Source organism: Toxotes jaculatrix, chromosome 4 (assembly GCF_017976425.1).
Source record: "Toxotes jaculatrix isolate fToxJac2 chromosome 4, fToxJac2.pri, whole genome shotgun sequence".
Classification (NCBI taxonomy): Eukaryota; Metazoa; Chordata; class Actinopteri; family Toxotidae; genus Toxotes; species Toxotes jaculatrix.
Genome location: NC_054397.1, coordinates 2024586 through 2044584, shown reverse-complemented (window position 1 = coordinate 2044584; position 19999 = coordinate 2024586). Strand labels below are relative to the sequence as shown.

Sequence of the window (19999 nt, the reverse complement as noted above, 5' to 3'; positions counted from 1 at the left end):
CAGGGAGGAGGGGTCCTTCCCTTGGCCGCCGCTTGTTTTTCGACTTGACCCCGGTCTGACCTCCGAGGTCGGCCATCTGTCTCCTAAAAACATCCCGGCTTCACCACCGCCCCTCTCCATCAACCCCCATCTGTCGCTCCCTGTCTCCCTTTTCTCTGTCCCTCTGCTCATGCTAATAAAATCAAGCTAACAGTGCTTGTGTTGCCAAAGCTCTCGCTAACATCACTGGGAATGTATGTAAAATGTACAGAAGCACAACAAAGTTCTTTCGTGTAATAGAGTAATTACAGATAAAACCTGAATGGAACCAAAAAAAAAAAAAAAAACTTAAAAAAAAAAACTAAATCAATCAGAGGAAAATCAATTAAACAAAGCCTGGCAGGGATTACAGGAGATCTTTTCAGCGGTATCGTCTGATTGGTCAGTAATCACGTTAGCCACTCATAGTGTGCAAATCATGACTCGAATAAGGCAAAATTTGCAGCAGGCTTAATTGTATTCTCTTCTCACTCAATACAATTTTCATCTTTTATTCATCTGTTAGGGCTTGAAGGCTTTCTCTGTCTCACTGTTATTACCCTCTGCTTGTTTGTGAAATGCCAGAGAGGCTTCAGTAGGCGGGAACCATTGATTCATCGATCTGAAGCCATGCAAACCGCCAGCAGAGAGAGAGAGAGAGGGAAGAGAGCTGAGGGGGTTAAAATAAAGAGAGAGGGAGGAATGGCCTTAAAAACACACTCTCCTCTCTGTTTGTTGCTTTGTCTCTTGCCATTGACAGATACTCAAATTCCCTGTTTAGTGTTTAGTAAAGACAATGGCCACACACTCATTACAACTGACAACACTCACAGTGATGTTAATTCCTTCTCTCATTCAGAGGCTGAATTCACATCCCGACTTAGCTGCGGTTTCTTTCATAATAATCCTTTGTTGGCAGACCTGCATCTCGTCAGGCTCAAGACCCCGAGTATCCCGAGGAAGCTGTTTCCTGATTGGCTGTCGGCTTGAAAAGGCCCACCTCCAACAACGGCACCTCAGTAGAGAAGTGAGCCGTCTTGCCGCTGCTTCTCCCTGTAGTGTCATTCCATTGGGTGTTGGCCAGTTCATGCCCTGAGCTGATTAATAATCACGGTCGTTATGTTTTGCAGCCAGTTATTCTTCCCCTCCAGCAGCAGTTTAGGAGCAGCCAGACAAAGCTAAGTGGCAGGTGGTGTCGGGGGTACACTCTGCCAGACGAGCAGCAGTTGGAGGAAGCAGGGCTTAGGCTGGACTACGCTCACCGAGCCCCTTATTAGGGCACCATACTTAGGGCCTCACTGGGTAGGACCAGAGTGTCAGGTCCAGGCAGTCTGGCATTTCTGACCTCTCTCTCATCAAAAAGGTGTTTCTGTCCTCAGCAGTGCTGCTAAACAATTAATTGAGTTATTAAATAACTTATAATCACCAGGGTTAATAACAATAATAATCACGATTTGCAGCCCTACAATTATGAAGGTGAATAATAATTCACCTTCATAATAATAAAAGTCTAGATTACTGACTATTACACTGCTCCTTTCTCCACTGGAAGAAAAAGAATATTCGCTATGTTCAATTGGAGACTTGGAGCATAATCTGCCATTTTCAGGCCACAGAATGGAGAGGTCTGCATGTACCTGCAGCTACAGCACATCTATTGTCTCACAGCATGACAGACATCTACGATTGGACACGATGGAGCTGACATGTGATGTAAGGGTATGTGAGGGGTATTTTGTTTTTGATAGACGAGACCTTCCCTCACTCGTTTGTCCCTGCTTGTTTGTCTGTGTAGGACCGCAGCCTGGAGAACGGCGGAGGCAGCCAGGTGCTGTCGGAGTGCGAAGACTTCAAACAGGAGCAGTCTCGGATCAGCCGGCTGGAGAGACAGGCCCAAGACTTCCTCAATGCTGTGTTCCACAGAAAAGGTTAGAGACACACACACATACACACACACACACACTCCTCATCACTCATTTCATTACTCATTAACACATTCCCTCTGGTCATGAATATCGAGAATATCTTGGTTATTTCCAGAGGTGTTTTTCAGACAGGTTAAGGCAGAAAATTTGGTTAATTCCCATGGGAAATCAGTGAATGTAGGGGAATTTTAAAAAAATTAACCCTATAAGGACATATAATACCAGACTCCATTATATATTTCATTTTTAATTATTTTCCATCCCAACTGGAAATTGAAACTTGAAACTAGAACATTAAGGACTTGGAAAAGCCTCAGCGTAAATCTTTTTTTTTAGCATTTTTAAAACTAAACCTTTTGTTTCATAAAATCAAAGCAGTGAGAATGTTCTCACTTTTTATGTTGTCAGTATATATTTATAACAGTCTCATAGTACTTACATCGGTGTGTCAATTAAGTGCTTTGAAATAATCAGATGGGTTTTTTTTGTTGGTGTCAGGAGACCAGAGACACTGCAGTTTAATAATTACAAAAATGTGAACTACAAACACAACTTCTCAGGTAGTAAAACTGTGGACTTTGGGAGTTCATTAGTTTTAACTTTGATTTGTGAAGAACTATGCATAATGCACACGTTGAGGTCTTTGGCACCATGACTCAGGGACAACGAACGTCTCTGATTCATGTAAAGTTGTGTATCGTCTGTATAATAGGAGAATTTTTGCAGTTTGTGAATGGACAAAAAGGGGGCCGTGGACAGATCCCTGAGAGACACCACATGTAACTTTTTCAGAGTTTTACATTTGGAACGAAGACATTTCTGCCCTCTAGGTAGACCTTAAACTGGTTAAGATCTGGGCCAAAGAGGCCGACCCACTTTTGCGACCTGTACTAACAGTGCCATGATTACTGTGAGAGGCCATGTGGGAAACTCTGCAGAAGGTTATTTTACATGTTAGTAGTGCAATGAGGCACTAGTGCTGAATTTGTGAGTGTGGAGATTTCAAAAATAGGATAAGAGATATCCCGTGTTAAGTTCCTCACACTTGTTGACTGTACACAAAACCTCAAGGGAAAATGACACAATACCACAGATGACAAAAATTCATGGACACAGCTTGTCAGCACACACGGGTTGACTAAAGGACCGAAAATCAGACGGGGGGAGATGTCTGGTTCACTGTGGGTCTTTTGTATAATTAGTCACTTGAGGATTGCTGCTGAATGATTGATGCAAACTTACAGCAACCTTGAGCAATGTTGGGGCCGATTATCCTTCAAGTCATTTAGGACACTTTTCAATAAAGCACGACATTGTCTGTTTAGGAGTGGAGGAGTTTTGCACATGTTTTTCAACACATATTATCAAAATGCTCAAGTTCTTTTCATTGGCATTTTTGATGCTTGATGTGTTTTTTTGAGCTCCAGCTCAAGCTGCATTTAACTGAAGGTGCTGGCACTTTGTGCCACAGTAAATTATTTCCATGCCTCTTTGAAGAGTCAGTTTAATGACCTTGAGCCTGAGGCAGACGCAGTGGAAGGGGAATGAAAACTGTCCAAAACGCGTAGGCACCAATGAAAAGAGAAAAATGCACGATGAATTTTTCAGTTATCCTCTGAACGGACAAAAGTGACAACTTCTAAATAAATGAGTCATACCACAAAATCACTTGTACAAAGGACAAAACCCTATGTGCAGTAAATGTAATAAACACGTTTCTGTAATTGCACCTACAGCAAATATTCAGCTTCTACCAAACTGAGATTGATTTTCATTCTCACTTGGACAAAGACAGAAGTATCCATGTGAAAATAAGATTGTTTTATAGCACAAATAATAACAAGGCTGATATATTACAGCTACGCACGCTACAAAAAAATATGCTCAGGCTGCATGCGTCAGGACCAGATTTAAAAATTTAAAAAATGTGACTTTGTGCAGTTTTCTTTGTTGTTTACAAATCAAATCGTTGTCACATGCGATGCTAAAAATGTTATCTATCTTCATAGGGAACTGTGAACAGCCTGGTTGCTCCATAAATGTCACACTTGTTAAAAGATGTATTATATCAAAGACAGATTCTGTTCTCCATTATCTGACAAATGCTTGGCTGCAGCCTGTGTAATTTCCTGTAAAGAGCTCTCTCGCCAAACTACCTATTTCCTACATGTTCACTTAAACTCCACACTCACGTTCACACACTTTAATTGCTTTATCTACTTAAGGTGTTGTGCTTTATCATTCCTTTGTCCACACTAAGAAACATTATCACACCAGCTGTGTAACATGCTGTCCTGTCACAGCAACTTCACATGGACAAGATGCCTCATGCACTCAAAAAAAAAAAATCCTCTGATAAATGTCTGAATATTTGCTGAGTTTTCACAATCCTCTCCAAACTGGGAGTGTATCATGTTCTATCCTGAGGCAGGCGGCTATTTGGTGACAGGAGAGAGCTGAGTCTGGTTGACGGTAGATTGTGTTGTGTATTTTCCAGCAGGGAGGGAGGAAACAGATGTCTGTCCAATCAATGGTCAGCCCTAATCAATCTGGCTCCGCTCACACAGGCAGAGCCCGTGGAGCTGCTATATATAGACAGATAAACAGTCACATAGGCATCGCCGTGACAGGACACACACACACACAGTACACAAACACACTCACACAGCCATGCATACAGTGACATACCTGTCGACACACAGGTATGGCACACAAACACTGTAAAACAGGCGCACAATCACCAAGAGGCAGGAACGAGGCTCAGGAATGCTGTGTCATGCTGTGTCATGCTACGTCATTCTGCCATGATGCAGTATGGTTCAGAACATGCCGCTCGACAATAAGCGTATGAACATCCTGCTTCGTTAATCCTTGAAAGAGGCAGAGGTTAAGTAAATTATGCCATTCGTCGAACAACGAAAATATTATTCTGGGAAATCAGTTGCATTCAAACTCAAACACAAGCAATGTTTTTTTTAACCTGCCATCATAAAACTGAACAGTCTTATTTGTTAAGACAGTCCCACAGGACGTCAGGTGCAGGTGAGCAGTTTAACAAGAAAGTAAACAGGCATCTGTTCAGCCAAATGTATGGCATTTAAATACCATATATTACAGTACAACAATCAGTCATACACACACACGAACCAACACCTTTGTTCCTGTCGACTGTCTGCATCGAGAAGCTTCCTCTCTCAGGGTGGACTCAAGGAAACGTTTGGTTTGTTTGTTTTTTTTTTTTTCAAACCCAGCTGCTTGACCTCTCGTGCACCTTTGCAAAAGTCCGTAGTGTCGCACAACGGCCGTTTCCAAGCAAACACAGAGCATACAGTCACTTCATGTTGGCGTTTCCCCAGGAGATTACCCAAGATGGTAGCAAGCACCTGTCAAAAGCTGTATAATTAAGGCACATTTCCAGTAACCTGACACGCTTCCTGGGTTTTCTTAGCAGTGAAGGCCTGTTTGAATGTGGTAAAGTGGGCAAAAAGCCACACAGTGTATCTGCATGGTAGAATAACGCAGGGAATCTGCTGATTATGTGAACTCACTGGGTTTTCAGCAGATCACAGCTGATACTTCATTTACAGTTTAGGCCTTTTTGCTGTCATTTCAGTAGCAGGGATTAGTGTGGTGTTATGTGGAGCAACAAGCACAGAAGTTGAATAACATTAACAGAGGATTAAGCAAGCAATCTATCACAAACAACAAATGGAAACAGCACCTACAGTTAGGTCTGTGGCAAAGCTTTACGGAAGCCTGTGGGTCTGATAGAGAAGAACGTCAAAGCTAAAACTCAAAGGCTTGTAAATGCCAAATACTGGGCCAATGAAACTGCTGTGGTGGTTTCTGTATTCCCCTGAATTTGACATTTCATTTTGTTCATCAGTGGAAGGGGTTCATCCTGTCTATTAAGCTTAATAGACACAAGGTTTTTTTTTTCAAGTTTTTAAAGTTTGCTGTAATGAATTTTTCTAAAAAGTCACAAAATGTTTAACTCAAGAAAAATAAAGTGTCAGTTTAAGGATAAACTAGTAAAACTAGTTTACATGAGGTTTTAACTATTGGAATAAATAGAAGAGAAGCCGACACGGACAGAAAAACCCTAAAAACATTTTTAAAACTGAAGCTGACTCCCTCAGCCTGAGCTCTTCATCACAACTTCACCTTTAGCCTGCACTTAGAAAAGCATCAGGCCCTGAAGTTCAGTTGAATGAGTACGGCAGCTCATCAGTGGTTTTACAGTATTTTTCTTTAGCAAACACTGTGATGAAACAGCAATCAAGCTGCAAAGCAGAGCTAAAAACAGAATGCATGCTGGGAAAGCAGCAGAAAGCAGAAAATAGCAGCATTTTCTGGCTGTATGATATTATGGTCTGATTAAGTCCTGTATATGTTGTATATACAGAGCAGAATATATGTGATTTTTAAATAATTCCATCACATCTTCAGGATTAGGTTTTTGGGACGGTGTGTTGTTTGGAGGGTTCGACTCTGTGGCAAATAACCCACCGCTGGTTATAAAGAGATAAGTGCTGTTGACTTATCTGGGACAATGGCAGATTAATGCATTAATAACAACTGAGTGTCGTCACTGTCACTGTTTTGCTCAGCGTGTATTAACCAATAATATCCCTGACTTGTGTTCGATGTGGGCTTGTTTTGTCGCAGCAGGGGATCATGGGAAGTTTAGTTTTGACAATCTGTGTTTTCTCCCACATACTTTTAGTCCTGGATCAGTTTTCGTTCTTACATTTTATTTTCCGGCCATGTTTATTTAAACTGCATCCGAACTGAAGATTTTATTCAGTCAAGTGTGATATAATGTAAAACTTCATTAGCCCAAACTGTTTGTGATCATTGTTTTTGTTGAGTAATCGATTAATCAACTCATTATTGAAGAATGGCGAGCAGTAATCTGCTGTACACACTGATATCATGCTGCTCTCATCGCGGTCAATAGGCAGGATTAAATGCTGCTTCTGAGTGATTTTTGGATTATTTCAGTAAAGCATCAGGATTATATTTTCAGGATGAAATGCGATAAATAAGCTGTTGAACATGGCATTGACTGAATAAATTCCTGGAGGATGGCACGCTGACATGTTTGCTCTTCTGTGTTGTTTCTCTCCAGAACTCCCAAGTTTCTCAGACCCTCACATTCCTCTAGTGGCTCGTGAGATCATGCAGCGAATGATCCGCCAGTTCGCTGCCGAATATACCTCAAAAACTACTCAGGACGACCTGCCCCTGCCCAACGGCACCATGAAGGACCAAAGCCTGCCGAGAGCGGCGTCTCTGGCCCCGGCCCCCTGCTCCCCACCCAGGCCCCCGCCCGCGCTGAACTCCCCTCCATCGTCTGCCTCCTCCTCCCCATCCCCAACCCCGGGGCCAGGCCTCAGCCCCATCACCTCTAACGCCGCCGCTGCTGCCGCCTCAGCATCCACCTGCACCCAGAGCAGCAACGGCACGGGAGCCGGTAACAACGGAGGAGGAGGAGATACGGCTGCTGCCTCTGCACAGAATCCCGTCCTCAGCAAGCTTCTCATGGCCGACCAGGACGGCCCGCTGGACCTCACCGTGAAAAGGAGCCAGGTGGACACAGAGCCCAGCCAGCAGGGTGAGAGCAACAGCAACTTTCATTCATTCATGCTGGACTCCTAACCTAAAATAATGGCCACCCCGAGTCTCACATAAAATTCTGACCTTGATGATAAAATAATGTCTTAACCTGAAAATAAATCAATAACCTTATGGCATCAGATAAGGCAGCCCTGGCAAAGACTTAACTAAAGCATTTGTACATTCTGAAATACTGAGATCCAGCTGCTAAGAAGGTGCATTAACATATATATATCTTTGTTTTGTTTTTGTGGGGGTTTTTTGTGAGGAAATGTGCGCTAACTGTGATTACCCTGCTTTTTCTTCTATTGATTCTTGGTTCACAATCTTATTTCTCTGACTGACAGCAAACGTTCGGAGTTAGAGTTAAACATTAGGTGATAAAACTCAGAGGATCGTTACGTTTCATCACCTTGACACTGTTAACAGACGGACCAGATTCATTTTCGACACCCAGAGACTCCAATTCAACACGTACTGATTTGGCTCATGAACAGATCACTGAAAAGCCATCATCTTTTGGATTGAGCCCTTGCAGCACGACACTGAGCTCTGAAATGTAGCCCAGGACTCAATCTCCGTTTAATCAAACTAAACCAGCAGGGGGTCGGGGTTTTCATCACCGAGCAAGCTGCAGGGTTGAAGCGACAGCGCGCTGTTTCAACCCTCCACCACAATGTGACCGGTCGCCCACTGTAATACCAGCTTTTTGGAATCTGCTTACAGTAAGCCTCCTTAATTTTTACAAAAAAGATTTAGGTATTTACATCCACCGCATGCTCACACGTTATATCTCTCTCTCTCACACACACACACACACAGAAACACAAAACACCTTTTAGATGAATTCTGACGCAGATTATCCTCAAAGCTGGATCATATACACACACTCGTCTAAATTACACAGTAGATGTCATTTCAGGAAAAATTACATTTTTAATGCTCCACAAATCTGTGTGTTTACACTATCAATGAATCAAATTACAACATCTAATTTTTGGCTTTCTGGCTTCTTTTATCTCATAGTTTTGGTTTCGTGGCACATTTACTGTGTGGTTGAGTCTCAGCGCTCTCATCAGCCCGGCTTCCAGCAGCAGCAGCAGCAGCTATCTGAGCAAACACGTCTCTAAACACGACTTCGCTGCAATCCTGATGCTGATCGCTCTTCACTGAGTGCGTACAGAGGCAACTGTTTGCTACTACAGCACAACTGCCCTGCTTACAGTCTGACGGTCCACTCACACAATTTATAAATTACATCAACAGGAAACAGAATAGATTTAGGTATTTACATCCAGCGCATGCTCACGCGTCACACGTTAAGAAATGGCGATACTTGGTTCCATTTCCATTTTCCTCTCGTTAAGCTGGAGTCATTTCACTACTTTGCTATTTTAGAAACAGTGATATGCTTCAGTCCAGAGGTTGAGAACATGATTGACTGGTGATTTTGGTGCCTGTGTGTCTGCACTGGCTCCGGTGAGCTCAGTAATCCGACAGCAGTAACCACGACCGATCCATCACACTGTGTGAATCGCAGTTCATGACCGGGGGGGGTAACACCTTACTGCATAAATCGGCCTGTTGATCAGGAAACACTTTGTTTTTCTCCTAAAACTTTTTAAATACTGTAACGTTGGGAGGTCTCATTACTGCCACCAGGGTGTTATGTGAAAGCAAACACACTGATGTAGATGCAGATGCTAATTAACATGTTCATTAGCTCAGAGAGGGACCTCATTAGGGTAACTCGTTATGTATAGTTAATCATGGCTGTTATCACTGGACCTTTTGTGACTCCGGTGCTTTTTAATTAAAATTCATTTCAAAGCCAAAATTCAGTGAGAACACACACAGTCCGCGATTCCTGCTTCTAAACTCTCAGCATGTGGATTCTGTATGCATGCACATGCTGCCATTCACGGATTCATCATTTCTGCGTCCTCTCAGCTGCACGGTGACTGTTTTTTTAATTTTAATTCCACCTAACGTTTTCTTTTTTTTTTTCCAATTAAACAATGAAAAGCGTCTGAAGATTAGCGAGGCACTGACGAGTCCTGTGCCCATAAAAGGTTGTGTTGGTTAGAGGGGAACAGAAAGAGTCAGAGAGTGTTCGAGGATTTATCTGTGTTTCAGTGTTCACAGTAGCTTTTTTCATTATAGGTTTTCAGTTTTTTTAAAGATGACATTTGACCTGTAAGGCTTATTAACTGCAAGAAAAATCTGTTATTTTCCTTAATTTTGGCCAACACCAGCGTTTTGCCTGTAAAACATATTTCAGTGTTTGTGCTCGTCCTAAAAACCTGGAATCATTTGCAGCTTTCTGAAAGATAACAGCCCAAGATGTGTCATCCAACAAGTACGTGGGTATTCAGGTGGCTGGCTCTCTTTCATAGAGCACGCTGAAAGTCTGGTGAAGAAACCGAACATTATGCGTGGATTTTTATTATTGAAACAAAGCCTGCTTTAATCTTTTAAGTGTCCTAGACCTTGAGAACATTACTTACATGCATGCTGCCTCCTCTGTTCGTTCTCTGCATGTTCTATCCAGCTCATTGTCCCTGGACACATCGCTGCTGTGTACTTTATCATCTGGTTTTCTGGCCTTCATTAACCCTAAGGACACCGTACCACTGGTATACCTTTATTTATAAATCCATACGGGGCAAACTCCCTTCATATCTGTGCAACCTCCTGTTGCTCACAGACCTCAGCTCCATTAGATGGCTGCTCTACCAGGTATCCAGATGCCAGTGGAAAAACCTCCAGGACACTCTACAGCTTTATGGTTTTGCTTAAATCTCTGATTTTAAAAAGCCAGGTCTCCCTCAAAAAAGACATTTTAATCTCAAGGGACTTCCTGGTTAAATCATGTGCGTGTGTGTGTGTGTTTGGTGCGCTGTTTTCCCATTGGCATACAAAGTGAGATTTCCCACACAGCATATTTCCAGGACTTCATCGCTAAGGTGACACACAGATACACACACGTATCTCGAGTCTTCTTTTTTTTTTTTTTTTGTCATCCAACCACAAAAAAACAGAAGTCGTTGTCACACACACACACACACATATATTAGCAGCTGCAGAAGCTGTCAACATGTATTAGATGGTGACGTTTTCATCAATAAACATCGCCACTTCGATGATCACACAAGATAAATATACAGAATAGTCGTCAACATGGTGAACTGAGTTTAAAACTGAGCGATTTCTCACATTCACACGGGAATATGATATGGTTGCCATGGCGACTCTGTTCCTGCTCAGGTTAATCAAATCTTGATTGCGATCCAACACATTATTACTGTTGTAGAGTCAGACATAAAACAGCTGCTGAAAATCAGGAGCCTAACTGGACTGAAGAGGAGAAAACAATGCTGTTAGATGAATAAGATAAAGGTAAACAGGTTGTGTAGAACAAATAAGATCTGAAAATAACACACAACACGACAACTGATCCACAAAACTCTGCCACTGAAGGCACCTGTGTCTGAAAATGGTCTGTATTCATTACTGCATCAAAATTCTTAAAGAAAAACTGAGCACTGATCTGCAATCTGTAACTCTAACCTTACCACTGAGAAACAGAGGAATTAAAACTTCATTTATGATTCATTCATTTATAAAGTCATGTAAATATGGAAAACATTCCCTGACAACTGCTCCGCAAGGGAAATATTTCAAAGAAACAAACCTCTGGAGATAATTATGTCAAAGCCAACGAACAGGTTGACTTTAGGACTATAACACATACAACTATAGAGCTGCACTCGTTTACTGCTGGTAAAGTGTATTTTTGTACAGGATTTGATGTTTGTGAACTGGTTTTTATGTGTTTTTCAAAGTGTCAGGTCTTTGTTTTGTTTTGCCGTAGACAGCAGCAGGAACAGGGTTTAAAACTGGGTTAATACGGATCCTTTATAAATTTGGTTATTCATCTTTCATACAGTTCACAAAGACAAATTAAAAGCACTTACCTCCCTCTGAAATGCACAGGATTCTGACTCTTCAAGGCCATGTAATGCTTTGAATCCGAATGAACTCTTTTTCCTCTGTGTGATTGTCTCCAGATGGCGTCCTGGACCTCTCCACCAAGAAGAACCACAGCGCAGACAGCCTCAAAACCTTCTCCGGCTTCTCCCCTGTGCCTGAGGTCAAAGGGTAAGACAACAGGATTAGTCAAATTAACCACTGTTAGCAGAGCGGCACAGTCATGTGCCTAAAACAACACGGCAGAGGTTGAAGCGGTCACTGCAGTTCACTCTGAATGCTGCGTGGAGCTTTGGCCTGAAGTGATGGTGTCACACGCTGATTCCGATTCAGATCGGTGTCCAGATACCAAACCGCGGTCAGGCTTCTCGTTTATCACCACCAAACACTGATGAGATGACGACCATTGCAGGAGGATTATCATCTGTAGTAATTGATGTTGTTTGGTGAATATGTTTTGCATGTTGATGTAGATACTATTCAGGCAAAACTGGCCGGGGTTGCAGAAATAAGAAGATGAAAAAGCAGATTTTGGCATCAAAATAATTTTTCCCCAACATTTCTGTGCTTTTCTCCCGTGAAACGCTGTAAAGCTTCACCACATCAGACCTCTAAACCCATTCAGCCTTGTTGTTAAGTATTACCTGATAGTAAACGGCACCAATGACGCCTTAGATGCCGTTTCTCAAAAATAGAAGGAAGGCAAATCAACAGAAACTGTGTTACAGTCTTTGAACTCTGCACCTGAATGCATCACCATCAGCAAATTACAGCACAACCTCGGGAAAATCAAATGTGGCAAATGGGAGAAAGCACGGAAAAGCGGCAGTAGGATCCTTGAGCAGTTTCATAAAAGATGCATGAAGTAAGGATGAGCAAAATACTGCTGTGTGGCGGCACCACAGGGAGCGAGTTAAACCACCGAACACAAGGACAATGCTCTACATTAGTAAATGCTCTGTTCACCTCTGCTCATACCTCACTGAATAATGCAATATGTTTCTCCAAACAGGGATCAGTTCATAAAGTGTAGCTGTGTCCAGCAAAGACACAAAAGCTGTTGCAGATATTCATGTTTTTGGCCACGCAGCTCATGTTACTGAACTTTGACCTTCTTTATGTGTGTATCAACATTTTAAATCTATTGCACATCTTTCTATCAGTCTAATAATATGTTGTTAATAATATGTTCTTAGTTAAAGTTTAAGATAAAGTCACAGAAAGGCTGGAAACAATCTGTTGGTAGTTGAGCGCGTTCACTTAAAGACAATCGACTCTGTGGGAGCAGTAAACTGAGGGTCTGCAGGTCTTGGAAGGAACATGCCCTCAGTCTGTCTTTCTGCATTTTGGGGGCACGTACATCGATTACCCCCCACCCCCACCCTCCCCCACCTCTCCGACCGTCCTTGAGTGAGTCTTGCCAACGCCTCCCACCTTTCATATTGGTTTCGCTCAGCTGATCGATACCTAAGCTACGATCAATCTCATGGCAAGGTTGTACATACTCGTGTACAGTATTTATAACTCAGACCCTGTCTTCGCACCCCCCCCCCCCAGCAGCAGTGCATGTCAAACACATGACGGAGGCTTTGACTGCTTTTCTCCTTTTGTCTCTGTGTCAGTGCCTTTATTGAGAATCCTGTGCGTTGCAGCCTGATCATATATTGATGAATGTGTACTTTGCCTTGAAGACATGTTTGAATCAGAACTCGGTTCTTGCATCAAGAGGGAATAAACAATAAACGCTAATCGAGGCTGCCATTTCCAGAAATACTTTTGATCTGTGGGTCAAAGATGGATTAGGAGAGGTTCGATCCGCAGAGCAGCCCCAAACGCCGGAGTGCAGCGCGGCTGCAGCGGAGCTGGAGCTCGTGGGCATAGAAAACTTGCGCCCACTGTGTGGGCAGCGTCTCTTTGAACCAGCAGTGAATACACCTCCGATTACTTTCAGAGCTGAGATGTGAGAAGTGTTGCATTGACATTACAGTTAACAAGCATCTCAAAGGATCGGCAGAAGTGGTTCTTCCTGGTGAGAGCTAATGCTGCTGCTACCAAGCAAAGTGCTGACCACACCAGTCGTGAACTTAAACAAACAGGAGTCATCGATGGAGCAACAGCTTTTTGTTGTTTTAGCCGCTGTTTTTGGCTTGTTGTTTTTTTACTTTAACACATTTTTCACAATATTTCAGTCTCCACAGACGCTTAGCAAAGAAACCAGCACCTTAAACCCCTCAGGAAAGGATCCAGTCTCTCGCCTGAGGTTCCTAAGGTCCCAAAGGACCTAAAGCCCAGAGCCTCACTGTGAGTCTCTAATGATCAGGTCATGTAATATTTACCACAGGAGGTGGTGGGGCCTGTAGTTCCACCCCCAATAACACCAACTCATCTTTGACGGTCAAACAATGCCCAAAGCACACGCAGGTTAGTGTGTGCATTACGTGTTTAATACGCCGTTTAATTTAAGTTTCTTTTCTGACCATGTTTGCATGAAAATGTCAGGAAAAAAAACTTCAGTTGCCTTTTTCAGTATGTAAGATCTTTTATTGGGTTTTTAAGCTTAGAAAAAGATTAGTTTTGATGTCCCAGGACGGTCTAAATGCAGTGTCAGAGAATTTTACTTAACTACCATCCTTTAAAAGCCATTTTAGCCTCAGAGCACTCGTGCTGTTAGGGAACGCAGATCACAGGCCCAGACGCTGAATCCATCTCATTGGGGATCCCCCCTCAGTTATGTGTATTTCTTTGATTTTCATTTTCACAAATGTATGCTCACACTGAATCCACAGATCCGCCATTACTGTCTGGCACAGCCTTCCCTGATGGCTTTATTCTTACAGTAACCGAACGCTCCATCACAGTGTAGACGCCGAAGCCTCTCGTTAACCCTGTATTGTTTTCAGCGAGCGTGAGACCGCCCACTGTGATAATCTGTCTTAAAGCTCCTGCTGAGGACTACCCACACTGCATAGTCAGTTGCACTGTAGCTCACCAGAATATGTCTCCAAAGGGGAGATGCAGTGTTTCCCTCAAGTTTCTTCCGCTGACTTGACAAACTATTTCCTGTTATTATGAACCTAAGGGAACGTTTTTTTTTTAAAGAGCCTTTCCACTGTTGCTATAGTTACATAGCAGTGGGATTACTGGCTGCAGCAGTTCAAGTGGAAGCACTTTGCATGTAAGTGTATGTTTCAGCAGCAGAGACGGTTTTCAGAAATTTCTGACACTGAAATGCAAGATGTTTGCAGACCAATGCTTGTTAGCAGGAAGACATGCTACGTCTTCTAATTTCAGTTTGACACACCTTCATTCATCCGACATGGGCCAGTTCAAGAAGAACAAGTCATAGGAAATGCATACCATGGGACAGGTTAATACAGGCTTCCCAGATTTTTTGGCTTGTGAGCTTTTAAAGTGAAGCAATGTTTTCTCACAGCCCTTTGTTAAAATTTTGTGCAGTGGTTGTTTTTTTTTCTTCTTCTTCTTCTTTCCTATCTCGTTATCTCGTCCTGACCCACACGTCGGGAACTACTGGGTGAACAGTTTAACAGCTAGCTTTTTAAACATTCTAATTAACTCTTAACATGTTTTGACGTGCTAAGGAACAAACTGCAAGTAGAGCTCAACAGTCACATGTCACACATTACTATTGCCTAGCAACAGGAATGTACAATTTCTTTCTTTTTCATCGTAGAAAGTTGAATTTGTTGTATAATGAAATGTTTCCATGAATAGTCACCTTAAATTCAGTGTAGGTCAGAGTATGTTATCTTTTGACAATAATCCTTGTGTGGTCTGGCCTAAACAGCTGGTATAGGTGGATTTAAAACCATGATCAGTGCTTCTCATGTTGTGTCCTTCTTTACAAGCCTCTCCCTTTAACTCTATACTTACTGTCGTTGTGTCTTTCTTGCCCCAACATCTCAGAATCATAGCAATACTATAACAGTCTTGTGACGATGCACTGAAAAAACAGAAAGTTGACATGGTTTACGAAATAGAGGAGCTACAGGTCGCATGTAATAACAAACACGTACTCAGAAAGCACATGGCGAAAGACAGAAAAAAAGACAGGAAACTACAACAAGAGCTGTGCATAAAGAGAAAGTGCAAAAAGGTCCAAAAGCAAAAAGCAGAATGGCCCAACTTTGAGCACACTAATGCTCTGCTTGCATAAAAAGAGACAGTGATGCCCAAGATATTTCTTGGGTTTGATTTATGTTTGTTTTTTTTTTTCTTGGCAGGTCTGTGTGGGCATTTATAGCTTTACTTGTTATTAAATACTGGATTTTCCTCATTCCTCATTCTAACCACCATTCCCAGTGCCTCAGTTTCTCTGGACAATCCACAGACCTTATTCTTTTAAAAGATTTCATTGAGGATCAAAAAACAGTAATGAATGGACAATGAAAGCTGTTGACAGTGAGGTCTGTGGTTTATCTCAAAATATTCTTTCTGGCAAAAGACCGTGCTTTTGAATTTCTGAAATGTAATTCATTTGTGGTTTTGTTATGTTGTTTGTGATTTGAGTGAAGTGACACTCTAAATAATGATTTGGCAAAGATCCCTTTTCCTGCCATATGCAAGATGGTTGAAAGGTCAAATGATATTAATAAATAAATGAACACATACAGACTATCAAATCACGGTATGCAGAATGTATCAAACCCTGGCATCTCGAATCAGTAATATGTCACTGATCTTAATTCGTCCTCTGTTTTGTATTTTTTTCTCCGTCCAGCCGTTCCCTCAGAGTGGAACATGCCCTGCCAGAGGTGGATGAGGAGGATGGCCTGCTGCAGAGAAGCTTGCAGGACAGACTGAGGGAGAACTACGTCAGCTCCAACTCCTTCAAGCCCCCACTGGCCCGCTCGCTGCGAATCAAGGAAGAGCTCCTCAGCCAGAAGCACCGCCTCCTGAGCCAGCCCGCTGCTCTCTCATTGGCTAATCTAGAGTCAGCTGGCTTGCTCAGTCATGGGCAGTCCCTTTCCTTGCTTGGCCAGAAAGGCGCTTCCTCTTTCTGGGGAAGCAAGGCCCACCTTGACAGCCTGATGAAGCTAAAACAGGCCAGTGGAGCTCTGAGCGGGGCCCTCAGCGACCTCAAAGACCTGCCTACATTCCTGGAGAATCACCACCACAACCACCACGGAGCCTTCTCCATCAAGAGTTCCCTCCACCATCACCACCACAATCAGGTCTCCAAGTCCCAACACCACCACAATGAGGGCAAGAGAGACCAGGGCCACTCACCTCCTGTCGACCTAAAGATCCCCCAAGTTCGAGGCATGGATCTCTCCTGGGACTCCCATGCCTCTGAGCTGTACGGCTATGGCACCATGGGGGTTGGGGTTGGTGGCCATGGGGAGAACACCCTGAGCCGGAAGCTGAGAGCCATCCTGCCTAAGCAGAACCGCCGCGGAGGAAGCCTTGGAAGCCTGCTGGATGGGGCAACTGACTACTGGAGCTCTGACTTGGAGCACTCCATTTCTGGGCCAGCGTACTCCACCTCCGACGTGGAAGGAGACCCAAACTCCAAGCAGCCGAGGAAGAAGAGGGGCCGTTATCGCCAGTACAACACCGAGATCCTGGAGGAGGCCATAGCAGTAGTGATGAGCGGTAAGATGAGTGTGTCCAAGGCTCAGAACATGTACGGCATCCCACACAGCACCCTGGAGTACAAGGTCAAGGAGCGCATGGGAACCCTGAAGAACCCCCCAAAGAAGAAGCTCAAGCTGATGATGAAGATGGAAGCAGGAGGCCAGGATTTTCCCACCGAGTCGGAGAACACGCCCACCTCAACCCCACGAGATGACGGCCCGCCGCTGGCAGCAGCAGAGCTGAAGGACATTGTAAAAGAAGAGATTGAAGACAATTTCAAACCAATCGACTAAACGACTTACACATGTAAACCTCAGTCAAATGACTTAAGTAATTAGAAAACGGATGGGGCTTTATTTGTGCCAATTTACTTTGCAGTATCTGGGTGAGCACAAACGCAGGGATAATATGAGGAGGATTCTTAAACTGGAGAGAAACAACTAATCGGATGGTTTTTAACAAGCGTCACTTGAGCGACGCTGTACAAGCATTTGTTCAGCTTTTATATCCAGGGGCTTAACAAATGCTGCTAAAGACATTAGATAAACGACAATTGATGAAATTTACTTACGCATGCTGATAATCCCGAGCCCAAAAACCCAATCGCCCTCTTTCTGAACCTGACACACTGAACCATTGCTGCTTATAAATGCAGTTTGGGCTTTGGACAATTCCAATTTGGGGAGAAAATGAGGGGAAGGCTGAAAATTGACTCCCTAAAAAAACTCACAAATTAATCCCTTTACCGCTCCCCTCTCTCAAGGATCGCTAGCTGAAAATTGGTAAGTGAACTGTCTATTACATTTGAAGCCAACTGAAAGGTTTAATCATACCATTGATATTCCTCACCAGGGTTCTGAATCAAAACCCATTCTCTTATTGCCAGGTAGCCATGACGCTTTAACTGCAAACCTTTTCTTTCCTCCTTAAGATATTCTGCTAATCTCTGTGCGGATGAAAGCAACATTAACCCGTCCTTTTTGAACGAGAAAAGACACACAAAAGTCATTCAGGGATGCATGTTTGTGAGTTTCGTGGACACTACTGACTTCTACAATTAACTTCTTTTCTTCTACCTTTTTTGTTTGATTTGTTTTGCTTTCTTTTGCACTACACTTTGGGTCTGGCGCTTACAGACCAGGTTACCTCGGCATTGTTGCCCTTGCATCATGCACTTATTATGGTCTGTCTCTGAAGCCCAGTCGCAACCTCGCAGTGGGTCAGGGGTGCACATCGCCTGCATACGCTGATCCATAACCAGATCCAGGAGGCTCTTGACCCTCTTTTTTGCCAATGGACAAGTTGAGGGGTAATCTGATAATGGATCAGCTGTTTTTAAGGCGGAATGCTACCTCATGGACCTCCATCAGTGTCTCACTGCTGATCCTGGAATGCCAGGGACGCCTTCAGGTTGCCCTCTAAATGGTAACCGAAGTGAGCTCATCCCCTCATGGAGATCTTTGCCTGATGAAGGCCTTTTAGGATCAGAATGTGAAACTCTGCTGCTATCCAGTTGATTATCTAGCTCCTATACAAGGCTTTAGCTAGCCTAAGCTAATGAGTTTTAGTTGGTCTTTGCTAACAACAATACATTTCTGATGATTTTTTTTTCCTCCTTTTCTAATCAAACTAAGCAGAAGCAGCTTAGTTGATGAGTTTTAAAAGAAATTCTTCTCCCTCAAATGTCAAAGGCCGTTTTAGAGGCAGTTTACTACAACAATGTGCATTTATAGGTGTTCGCTTAGGGTGGTGGGTGGGTGATATGCAGTGGGGAGGGGTAGATGATAGAGGCGAGGGAAAGGCAGATTTTAATATATTATAAGTTATAAGAACTGATTATGTAAAAGCCAATCCATGATTCTGGGTGATTTCTTTTCTCCTCATTTTAACTCAGGGTAACTGAGACAGATGATGTGGGTTTCAAATATGGTAATTTCCTCTTGGACCTATAGTAGACAGACAGGAGGACAACACACGCCTCTAGCTGATGCTCTGTCTGCAGGAAGGGGCCATGTGAGCAAATATGGCAGCGCCATATACCTGTGGACGAATCGTGAAAAAGAACAGAAAACACTGACGTTGGGTTTAGGGATGGAACTCATGACGCTAAACTTCTAAAATAGCACTTTTCAAAAAAAATAAGAGAAAAAACAAGAGAGAAAGAAATCTGTTTGAGGTTATGCATGTAGTGTAGCTCTTCTCTGAGGGACACGGAGCAGGAAGCAATGAGGAGGGCAGAGAGATGGGAGAAAAAAGCTTTAGTGTGTGAAGACTTTCAGAAAGCTGCAGCTTGGACCCAAACTACTCTGTTTTTTTTTTCCTCTCAATTACCTCCACAAATTTAAAACAAAAAAAAGAAAAAAAGAAAAAGAAAGAAAGAAAAAAAGGTCAACAGCTTGAACAAGTTCAGTTTTGTGTAGTGTCGTCTTGTTGGTTTCCCTCCCCTCGTTGCTGAAGCACCAGGGATAGAAAAACTATCATCACGTTTTGCCAGACGGGGAAAGAATGTCCCTCAGAGGACACAGGTGGAAAGAAAAAAAAAATGCTCTTCTGGTGTTTTCCACCAGGAAAATACAGAAGGAGATGACAAAAGCTTTTTGGTTGTCATGTTGTTTTTGCTCTGTGGTAAACGTTGCTCTTCGCTCCTAACACTGCCTGGTGCTCACCCAGTCTGTGAGATTTTTAACATGAGAATTGTACCTCTCTGTTCAGATGAAATGATGACGATTCACTCCTTTTGAAATGTATGGTATGTTTTATTTATTTGATTTGTTTTTGTTTTTTTTTTGATTATTCTCTTAAAAAATGGCATGCACCACTCTTCTGGCTGATTTTGGGGTCAGGCTAATTGA

At 42.9% G+C, this 19999-nt stretch overlaps 1 protein-coding gene across 1 annotated transcript in view; it reads left to right on the top strand.

Annotated features, from left to right (window-relative positions):
• The window catches only part of lcor (ligand dependent nuclear receptor corepressor), a 67332-nt gene extending 48919 nt beyond the window's left edge, over nucleotides 1-18413 (top strand). The window contains exons 4-7 of the mRNA XM_041036444.1: nucleotides 1814-1946; nucleotides 7075-7560; nucleotides 11633-11723; nucleotides 16291-18413. Coding sequence (XP_040892378.1) covers nucleotides 1814-1946; nucleotides 7075-7560; nucleotides 11633-11723; nucleotides 16291-17440 — 1860 coding nt within the window. The 3' untranslated portion in view covers nucleotides 17441-18413. The remainder of the gene's footprint in view (nucleotides 1-1813; nucleotides 1947-7074; nucleotides 7561-11632; nucleotides 11724-16290) is intronic.
• The last annotated feature ends 1586 nt before the right edge of the window (nucleotides 18414-19999 follow it).